We start from the raw sequence: 10,723 nt of genomic DNA on the forward strand, positions 1-10,723 counted from the left end.
GGATTGTGCTGCATGGTGCAGCAATTGTCAGGTGGACAGAGAAGGGGGGGGGGTGTCTATTTTAACAAGCCATCCACACAATACTTTGGGCACGTAAATCTTTGAGCAATAACCATAAAGTGCTTTTCCTTTTCTCAGCACACCACTACCTTGTCTGATTTCCCGTCAACGCCAAGGTAAGTTTCACACAATAATAGAAAATTAAAGTCAGAGATTTTTAACATGGATATTAAATGAGACTTTTTGACCTCGCAATGCAAGATTAAGTGATGGCTCATTAAAGGTGATTCAGTGGACCATAGCTATTAAACTATAGTTAAAAATTCTTTTTTTCTATTGTTTCTTTTTAACAATGGCATTAAAGGTCCATTCTGTTTTATTTTCTGAGTTGTTAAAGTACCTGCATTTAAAGCCCTTCGGCTGTCTCAGGCGAGCTAAGTCTTGTTTTAACTCAGGGGTAGAGGAATACTGCATATCTACATGCCCCTGACAGTGATACTGCAGCCGGTATTTATGTGACAGGATCACAGCTATGTGGCTACTTTTGTCAAGGTCTTAAAACTTTTTGAACTTGGCAGCCTAGCTTTTACTCCCACAACATCTCAGGCTTCTTAATGATGTCTTGACCCTTTAAGTGAGGAAATGTAATCTGAGGCTGAAACTGCCCATCTGTGTTTTGGCTCTGGTAACAACACGTTTGATCCTTCACTGCAGTTAAAAGCTGATGTAATAAGTAACGATAGTTTGCTCATATGAACTGGTAACCTTCTAGCTAAGGCTGAAGGCTTCCTTAAACCAGCTGTGACTTTGCTTGTTGACTTTGACCTTCACCCTCTCTTAGACTGGCTTATTTTAAACTGGATAATGTCGTCAAGTGAGGAGAGCTTTTTATTTTTAGAACTACAACTGTTTATCACGATTAAATTCGCTTTAATACAATGTAGTAATCAGTAGTACGTTTTTAAAGGTAAAGATACAGAGTAAATAAAAACATATAGATAAGGAGAAGGCTACGTAATATGAAGGCATATATATCACAGAGAGATTATTCAAAGACATTAGCCAGCTAAATTTAAGTGTTGGTAACAGAGAAACAAAATAAACAATCTTCTAAGATAGAAAATGTGCCACAATATGAATCTGGATGAGATCTATTGGTATCTGCTGGTATGGTGTTGTTCCACTTTCTGTGCTGCCAAACTTTTTGTAGCTTGGCTGTCTCTCGCATTATCAAGGCCACAGCAGCTGATGGGACACAGTGCAATGTGGCCAAATATAGCTGTGCAACAGGCAACTCCTGGGAAGAAAGCTGAAAACTATCTGAAAGCCCCTGAGAGCTATTAGACTAAATAAATCTGTTTAGCAGATCTCGAATTCCCTAATCTTATTATCAACAGAGAATACTAGGAATACTAATAATGTGTGCTTTTTTAAATTGTTATTATCTATTAGTTTGCACGTCTTTTCACATAGTTGATTGCTTTGTGTAAACAAAAGTTTTAAAAAAAAAAGGAGAAAGGAGAACAAAATAAGAAAATAGTTGTTAGTTACAACTTCCCAAAGTACACGATAATATATTCCAGTATTTTTTTTCTTTGATCACAAATCCAAACCCAATACTGTAACTAAAGGATGGCCTACAGGTCCCAAAAGCCTTAATCATGCATTCTTTTTAATGACCAGCAGGGGGCAACTCTAAAAAGAGGTTTTAAAAAGAATTCCAGCTGTTTTGAAGTCTATGGGAAAATAACCATTGATCTTATGTGACCCATGACCTCAGTAAATCCCTCATAGGTTTTTGGTCTCAATCACTAGTTTTACATTTTTAAATAAAAATATTTTAAAAATACAAGATTCTGTTCATTTTGTCAATTATGGTCATAGTTGCAAGTTGCTTTTGTATACATATGCACTAATTTATTTCTTGCTCAGTTCCACCCTTTGCTCTTAATATGTGGTTAAAAAAAACGAGCCCATGGGATTCAGCCTTCAAAATAAGAGTCCACAAATCAGGTGACAACGTCACCTGGATTATAAATGTAGTTTGCATCCAAAGCCCCCCAAAAAATTAACTTTACACCAAGATGTGAGAAAGAAAAGCTTCACAGTATCACGTTCAAAACCTTTAACCTTTGAAATGTTTGCTTGAACATTAATTTAAACTAACCTGAAAATCTGTGAATCTATATTTGTGATACTAGATGTTAAAAAATGTATTTCTCTTCCAAAGGCACAATAAGCTGCAGCAATGTCTGAGGGGTGAGTATTCTCCTAGTATAATTTGTTTAATATGTTACATCATTCACCTATTTTAAAAAACCTTTCTCAAGTTAAAAAAAATAAAACAAGTGATCTGTGTGTGCATGTGTGTGTGTGTGTGTGTGTGTGTCTGTGTGTGTGTGTGTACTCATACCACCATGTTGATAATGAAGACCGGTGAGTAAAAATGCCAATGTTCACAACGATTAATTAATCCCTAATCCAAATTCGAAGTTTTATACACTTCATATGATATTTATCATCTACACTGATTTACCTCCTTTGGTTTTAGTCCAAGAGAAAGCGAAAGTTTGCTGTTACACGCCGACTCCTTTTGAAAGTAGGTCTTATAGATTCAAAGGAACTTGTGTTTTGCATTTGTTGTGTTTGGTTTTTTATTATTATTTTAATTTTTTATAGTTATCATCATTATTATTCAAAAGAGCCATTGTTTTTAATGTTATAAAGAGTGATTCAATCCTAACTATATTTTAGTCCAAACTGCTGAAAAAGGCCGCTGCTATGCTGGTGGTAGAAGGTGAAGAGAAGGAAAGGGAGAAAGAAAGAGTTGTGAATGAGTCATACCCTCCACTGCAGCTGTCAGGAATGTCAGTCCAGGAGCTCCAGGTACTGACCAAACAAATTTTAAATGATCGGTAATTAATAAATTTATGTCATTTAAACATCTTTATTTTTCTTCTGTACAGGAACTTTGCAAAGAATTACATCGTAAAATTGACGTAGTGGATGAAACACGTTATGATATGGAGGTCAAAGCAGGCAAAAACGAGAAAGAGGTACAAACATTTTGAATCACAGTGTAAAAGTACTTTTTGTATAGTCCTGCGTGTAAAAAATGGTGGTAAAATGCTGCCCCTAGTGGTGAACGGGTTGGTTAAAACCTACAGCGATTAATAACAGCAAGTACTTTCATTGTCAGAATGTAAACGTTATACACATGTTCGATGTTTGCTGCACAGATCATATCACTCAATCAGAAGATCATTGAGCTGAAGGGTATAAAGAAGCCCAATTTGAAAAGGGTCAAGAAAACAACAGACGATATGCTGGGTGCATGCACCGAGACCTCCAGACTAACAAAGGCTGATTTCAAGGCGAACCTCAAGACAGTAAAGAAAGAAGATGAAAAGGTAAAAACTTCAAAATGGCAACAAAACTTACACAAAAAACGAAATTAAACCAAAAATAATGAGTAATTTAAAATCTGTGTATTTTTATTTTAATTATCATAATTAATATTTAAACAGAGGGAAGAAGTGACGGACTGGCGGAAGAATGTGGAAGCCATGTCCGGCATGGAAGGCAGAAAGAAGATGTTTAATGCTGGACAATAAAAATTTTGCTCATGTTAAAAATAAAGCTATATTAGCAACACATCTTGCTAAAATAAAGCTTTAGTTTGCAATGCATAAGCTGAAGTGAGTGAGTTTATATCTGAGTGAATCAAAACTTGTCAACATGACTTAATGTACACTTGTAAGTAGAAAAAAACCCTGTATGCTTTGAATGCAATAATACAAATTACTAGGGGTGCAACGATACTCGTATCGATATTGAACCATTCGATACAGTGCTTTCGGTTCGGTAGGCATATGTATCGAACAATACAAAATTTTTTATTTATTTTATCTGTGTTGAGAGCTCAGTGGATCTGCGTTCGACTACTCCGCCTAGGCTGCACTGTCGAGCGCAGATCCACTGAGCGCAGCACAAACTAGCAAGACAGAAGCTAAGCTCGTTGCAACATGGCGAATTGAACCTCCCCCACCCTCATTCAGATCTGGCCTTTGGAACTATTTTGGTCTTCATGTGAAGCATGACCCTGAAGGTAAGCGCGTCATGGACAAAAGTAAAACAGTATGTCGGATGTGCCACGCAATGCTCAATTACATTGGTGAGAACTACTGCATTAGCACAGTTTGCTCGTTAACGTGTTGACGCTGTCCAGCCCCACGCACAGGGCGATCCGCGGTAGCTCGTTAACGGAGATTTGCCGTGTTGTGGCGTTAACGTCATTTCAGATTAACGCTGACAGCACTAGTGGGAGCAAAATTAATATGACTGCACATTTACGCTGACATCATCCTAGTGCAAAGACAAGTGGAAGCAGACAAAAACAACAAGCACGCATGCTACAAACTTTACCCGAGACATTTAGACAGCCGTTAGCACATGATTCTCCTTATGGGGACCTGATATGTTTAATATGCTGCTGAGAATATAGCCCAGAAGAAGCGTATAGTATAGCTTTTATTTTGGAAAGAGCCATTTCTCTGTAATAAACTCTCTTTTCCAAAGATGAGTGATTTCTCAATCAGATAGATTTATTATTTATCCCTTTGTTGTTTCAGCAACATTAAATTTAAAAACTGTACATTTGAGTTAAAATATATATTTATAATTTTAATAAATGACAAATTAAAAAAGCATGAACATTTTTTTTGTATCTAAAAAATATTGAACGGTGACACCAAAGTATCAAACCGAACCAACCGTGAATTTTGTGTATCGTTGCACCCCTACAAATTACGTAATAAATTCTAATATTTGCACATTAAAACTGCACTAAAGAAAATCCAGATTATCTGGATTTTGATTTTTCCTTTCAAAGTGTTTTTAATTGTTTATCGCTATTCCAATATCTGCAGTATGTGTGATGCCAATTAAACAAATGTGCCTGTATAAGTGATTTTGCCTTTTTAAAAATAGATTTTCATTTTTTTTCCTATTTTTAAATTTTTTGTATTTTTGCCTGGAAAATGGGAAATCGGTGAAGTGAATTACTGACAGGTGTGTGCAAACATACATGGAAATACAGCATATAAGGGAAAGCAGTTTGTACAATTTTAATTGGCTTGAAAGTAGATGTGGTACTGACCAAATATTGACCTTTAATCTTAAACACAACCTGAACACTCTTGGTAATTTCTTTAAGTAGTCTCCAGGAATAGTTTTACAGATTTCTTAAAGGGCATTTAAATCTCTGTTTTCGATGTTGGCTGCCTTTCATTCCACTCTCTGTTAAGATGATCCCAGACTACTTCAACACTGTTGATGTCCAGGCTCTGGGGAGGCCAGCTCGTGACTCCACTGTGTGTTTTTCTATCCAGGTATGCTTTTACTGCATTGGTAGTAGAGCAGGGCGATATGGCCAAAAATATTTATCACGATATATATTTGAAAATTTGCGATAACGATATAACCGACGATATAATTGATGCGAGACAAAATACAACTCCACAACATTACTAGCGCAAAAACACAACCTTCCATTTATTTTCACTTAAACAAGAAGCTGGTTTTTATGTACATTAAAGCTTTATAAAAATGTAACAGTGCAAATGCAAATTCCTTGCTGAAAGTTTAACCAAAAGCCATTTCCAGTAGAAATGGGCTGACATATCCTGAGCATAACCATGTATAATATCCACTGAAGTTAAAAAGAGGTGCTTTGCAACATTAAACTGCAGTGTGCAGTACGTATTTTTCGGACCATAAGGTGCACGGGATTATAAGGCACATTAAGCGAAACAAAGCAGTCAGATAAATCAAACTTTATTAAACTCATTCTTCTTGCTTCCTCCACTTCTGTACCATTGATTTATTAATGAATGAATTCTGCTCTATTCCCATGTTGTTGCAGTATATTAATGACTAACCTTGTATTGTGGATGGATTATCTCAGTTTAACCATGTCCGTTTACAGCATCCTGCCATGCGATTGCATTTGTCTCTAACTATCAGGAACTTTAACGTTAACTTTTATAAGTGGAAAAGTGTTAGTGTTCGTCCTCCAGCTTCACTGTTTATGTTATGCTAACATAGCTGTGTCGCTAGCGATCACGTAGCACATCATTATATACCAGCTAGCCCAACTTCAGTAACCCTACAAACGTCACTGCTGCTTAGTTTCCTGTCTTCATTTATGTTGGAAGTGATAGCAGAGCTGTACGTTTGAATTTTTCCAGAAATCTCTGTCAGAACATGCTATATCATGCTTAGGTAACTAGCGAGCTAACTTCCGCTAGCTTCCTGCTAACTTGTAACTCCGTTAAATGTAATAAATTTTGTTTTCATGGACGCCTGGAAGTTAAACTTAATTGTTTCACCTGGTTAAGCAGCAATGCTGATCGTTTTATTAAAGATGAAAGAATTTAGACAGTTTTTAACTCTCAGTGATGCTGCAGTGTTCGTTTGACCTGAAACATACGGAGTTTAGGACCCAGATTACTCCCAGATTTAAGAGCATCTTAGTCCGACAAACACGACAATAACGACGGCCGCTTGCATGTTCTGCAAAAAAATGTGCTTTATCGTGTATCTGACGGACAAACACCAAACCAGTTCCACATCACTGAAGTTGCACCATTTTTACAAACCAATTCTGGTTCATCTGTTTCACTCAACAATCGGCCATGTGCGTATGAAAACAAAGGCACTGCGCCTGCGCGTTTTACTCAGATTCTATCGCGATATTTCATTTTCCTATCGTTGCCTAACATTATACCGGTATTACTGTGAACGGTATAATATGGCCCAGCCCTAATTGGTAGTGTGTTGGGGATCAATGAAATGCGTTGCCTCAAATGCTTTCTACGTGGTATTGCATGGTAGGTAAATCTGATGGTACTTTTCTGTTTTCATGACTCCATCAATTTTTAAAGCTCTCTAACACCACTGCCTTAAATGCGTCCCCAAACCATGACAGAGCCTCCATCGTATTTTACAGATGGCTGTACACACTTATTGGTTTACCTCTCTCCTGACCACCTCTGTACGTACTGATGATGATTTGAACCAAAAATTTCAAATGTGGATTTGTGAGAGTTTTCGTTGATTTTCAATCCAGTTCTGGATTGAACTGGATTGGCCTCAGCCTTTTCTTCCTGTTTCACTTCCTTAAGAATTGCTTTTTGACAGCCACCCTTCAACTGATGCACTTTCTCATGAGACCTCAGTGAACAGCTGATGTACCAATTTAAGGGCCAGACTTATCTCTCTGGTCCTGTGTCAGGTCTTTGTCGGATTGTTTTCTATTTCATAAGGACATGACTTTCAGGTACTGTTCATCTACTGTTTTTAAGACTGCCACTCCTTATTTTGTTCTCTACATGTCCAATTTCCTTTTTATTTGTAATGCACACTGCACATCATGCTGGGATTTAACAAGTTTTCAGCTAATACTTTTTGGGAATCACTTTGCTGGTGCAAAAATACTACAACACCTGTGAAATGCGTTATGTTTTGTAGGTTTTGTAGATTCAACTAAAGAAATGTGAGCAAATCATCTGCTAAGCAGCCTGGCATCTGTAGACACAGCGTTGGTTCATTCCTTGAGTTAATTACCTGGTATATACTTGAATCATTAATGATTATCAAAGAAATTAACAAACAAACATTCTTCTGAAAATGGCCACGACTGAAAATGAGGGAAAAAGCAGCCAATATTCAAAGAAACACTTTGACAAACAGACCTTCAGAAAGCTCAGAGAACTGCTGCTTAAGACCACTTTTGAAAACATTACAAAAAGATCAGGCTCCTTTAAGCAAAATGCAAAAAAACGAGAGGTGGCTCAAGATAAGCGCACAGTGTAGATTAACAAGTATTCATCAGTGATAATGGCTCAGTGTTGACATATTTCTACTGCTGGGGGATAGAAGTGTAGTGATATGCAATATACTGGCTGTCAGGATAGAGGAGGCTATTTTGGGTTGGCCACTCAGAGAAGGCAATAGGAGTCATTAAATTTGACTTGAGTTTTCTTGCAGTCATTTAAAGACAGAGACTGATCACACCAACTGGGTGTTCTGCAGAGATTAAAAAAGGTATGTTTAATATATGTGTATGAGTGATGGTAGTGTGGGTTAAGGGTTTCTTTTTCTATTATGATGTTATTACTGACAGGTGCCTTATTAGATTATGACACACACAAAGCTATCATGAAAAAATGTATAAGAAATATAGTATTTTCACAAGTTCAATATTTATAAGAATACTGGCCACATTTATATCTAATCTTGGGTCATATCAATGTGTTTAAACTAATTTAAGTAATTTCGATGTTAATGTGTCTTTTATTCATTTGTAGCAGCTATATACATTTTCTACAAAAATCCATCTTTGTAGATCTATCATTTCAAAAATTAAATTAAACTGATTAAAAGATTTATATTTTTATTCTGATCTGGGTTTTATCAAACTGGACTGAAAAAGGAATATCATTCAAAGTATCTGTGACCCTCAAGCATGCAGTGTTGGCAATTTAAAACTTTTAACTTTCATAACATTTATATTTAAAAAAAAAAAAAAAAAAAGCAGTCCAAGGTCTGGATTACTTTGACTTGTCTCGGTAAAAAGATGTGACAGCATGCGAAGAAGTATAAAAAACAGGCTAGTGAAAATAGTTTACAAAATTGAACCATAGCCTAGAAGCTTGTTAAAAAGTTATAATACTGTGATCATGCATTCATACGCTGCTAATAATGCTACTCTTACAACCTTTTTACCAAAAGTAGATTTTCTCACTTCAGTATTAATTATTTTACAGACAAAAGTCAACCATGGCTGAAGCGTAAGTGATATTTTTTTAACTATATATATTTCCACAGGCATTTAAAAAATATTTTTAACATGTAGAAACAAACTCTTGTTATTTCTTATCCTTTTCCACACCATCATACCCACCACAGATCTGTGAGTTCTTCTAAGTTCTTAACATCTCCAAAGAAGTTAAACATTTGTTTAACATTATTATTTGAAAAAATGTATTTTTGTCTACTTTTTATTTGTAGAGAAAATCAAAGATTTCTGCATCCCGCAGACTTGCCCTTAAGGTATTTTCTTCTTTGTTTTTACTAAAACAGATGAAATATGCATAGCAAAACTAGAAAGCTGTTCATTCAGGAGTCCATATTATCAGTTATTTGAGTCATTACGTGCATTTTCTACAACTTAGACCAAGCTGCTGAAAACAGCAACTGTGATGCTGGAGGATGAAAAGGCGCAAAAGAAGCTGAAGAGAGAGACGACTTTGAGGGAGAGAGTCCCTCCACTTCAGCTGTCTGGTTTGTCTCTGCAGGACCTTCAGGTATGTGCAGGTCACTGCAGAAGCATCACTGAAATAACACAGTGGAAATGCCCCACACATAAGTAACTCTCTAATGTGTACAGATGCCATGCATATACACCATTTTCATGTGTGCTGTTTTCTCCATCTTATTTTTGGTAATTTATGATACTGGAATGAGCAGGAACCTTTTTTGCTCATGCTCTTCTGTTTAACAATTTGATATTGTTCTGTTTATGTAGGCTCTGTGCAAAGAACTGCACCAAAAGATTGATGTGGTAGACGAAGATCGGTATGATACTGAAGTGAAAGTTGCCAAAAACAACAAGGAGGTTTGCATTTCAAAGTATTTCATTCTTTATGACCTTCAGAAATGGCTTTCTTAACATTACATGTTTTACTTGTCCTTTTTTGTCATTATATCTCAAATGTTATCATTATTTAGAAACAGGTTCTGCACAACAGCATAGTTCATTCTTATCATTTTAATGTGTTTCCTGCAGATTGAAAATCTTTCTCAAAAGATCTTTGACTTAAAAGGAAAGATGAAGCGGCCTGCTCTCAAGAGGGTGAAGATTTCAGCTGACGCCATGTTGGGTGCTCTGCTGGGATCCAAGGTCAAAGAGTCTGTGGACTTTAAGGCAAACCTGAAGACAGTGAAGAAAGAGGAGGAGAAGGTAAGTGCCACAGTCAGTGTGTTAAGATCACTTCAGGTAACTTGACCCCTTGGCTTAAAGTGTTTAATCTGAAATAATGGTTACATTCGAGTTACAAGAAGTTGATAGTATTCCTCAAATGATTTCAGGGTTATTTTAGGGAAAGATTTCACTAAGAATTATTTTCTTCCTGTGAACAGAAAGAGGAGGTGACTGATTGGCGTAAGAATGTGGAGGCCATGTCTGGTATGGAGGGCAGGAAGAAGCTGTTTGATGCCGGACAATAGATTCACGTTTTGGACAGCACTTAAAATAAAATCTTAATGTCACGGTGCACAATGAGTAACTACAAAGTGTATGTTTTAGTGTCAGTGTGTTAAAAGACTTGCAAAAATATTAATTGGAGTGAAAAAGTATGTTTTGCAAATACACAAATTGCACTTTGTTGAAGTTTTATCTGGTTTGTATGTTCACCACAGTCAGAAAACAGCAGAATTTGCTTTAACTCTTTATCTTAAAATGTCTGCAAAATACTATCATCATCATAATAACAACAACAATAATTATAATAACAATAAACTTCTGATGCAGAAAACTGCCACTGTACTTTTTCTTTTACATCTTTTACATACTTTTTTTTAAAGCCACAGAAGTTGTTATAGCACATATCGTTGCCACACATCAGCACCTGCAGAGTTGGGGGGAAAAGAGTCTGTTAAC

General features: G+C 36.3%; 2 protein-coding genes across 2 annotated transcripts; both read left to right on the top strand.

Moving 5' to 3' along the window:
• The first annotated feature begins 19 nt into the window (after positions 1–19).
• LOC120730028 (troponin I, slow skeletal muscle-like) lies at positions 20–3,689 on the top strand. The gene is made up of 8 exons (XM_040026098.1): positions 20–176; positions 2,231–2,259; positions 2,433–2,436; positions 2,552–2,599; positions 2,755–2,886; positions 2,967–3,056; positions 3,240–3,410; positions 3,528–3,689. The coding sequence occupies exons 2-8, from the start codon at positions 2,249–2,251 to the stop codon at positions 3,612–3,614; spliced, it is 543 nt and encodes a 180-aa protein (XP_039882032.1). The 5' UTR covers positions 20–176; positions 2,231–2,248; the 3' UTR covers positions 3,615–3,689.
• Positions 3,690–6,833: 3,144 nt separating this feature from the next.
• LOC120730029 (troponin I, slow skeletal muscle-like) lies at positions 6,834–10,723 on the top strand. The gene is made up of 8 exons (XM_040026099.1): positions 6,834–8,106; positions 8,829–8,852; positions 8,971–8,974; positions 9,073–9,114; positions 9,237–9,368; positions 9,590–9,679; positions 9,851–10,024; positions 10,204–10,723. The coding sequence occupies exons 2-8, from the start codon at positions 8,842–8,844 to the stop codon at positions 10,288–10,290; spliced, it is 540 nt and encodes a 179-aa protein (XP_039882033.1). The 5' UTR covers positions 6,834–8,106; positions 8,829–8,841; the 3' UTR covers positions 10,291–10,723.

This window comes from Simochromis diagramma, unplaced genomic scaffold, assembly GCF_900408965.1.
Source record: "Simochromis diagramma unplaced genomic scaffold, fSimDia1.1 OVJJ01000293.1, whole genome shotgun sequence".
NCBI lineage: Eukaryota > Metazoa > Chordata > Actinopteri > Cichliformes > Cichlidae > Simochromis > Simochromis diagramma.

Coding starts and splice junctions, on each gene's coding strand:
- LOC120730029 (XM_040026099.1), top strand. Junction 9,115..9,236: donor CCCGCAGACTTGCCCTTAAG/GTATTTTCTTCT, acceptor TCTACAACTTAG/ACCAAGCTGCTGAAAACAGC. Junction 9,369..9,589: donor TGTCTCTGCAGGACCTTCAG/GTATGTGCAGGT, acceptor CTGTTTATGTAG/GCTCTGTGCAAAGAACTGCA.
- LOC120730028 (XM_040026098.1), top strand. Junction 2,887..2,966: donor TGTCAGTCCAGGAGCTCCAG/GTACTGACCAAA, acceptor TCTTCTGTACAG/GAACTTTGCAAAGAATTACA. Junction 3,411..3,527: donor TAAAGAAAGAAGATGAAAAG/GTAAAAACTTCA, acceptor ATATTTAAACAG/AGGGAAGAAGTGACGGACTG.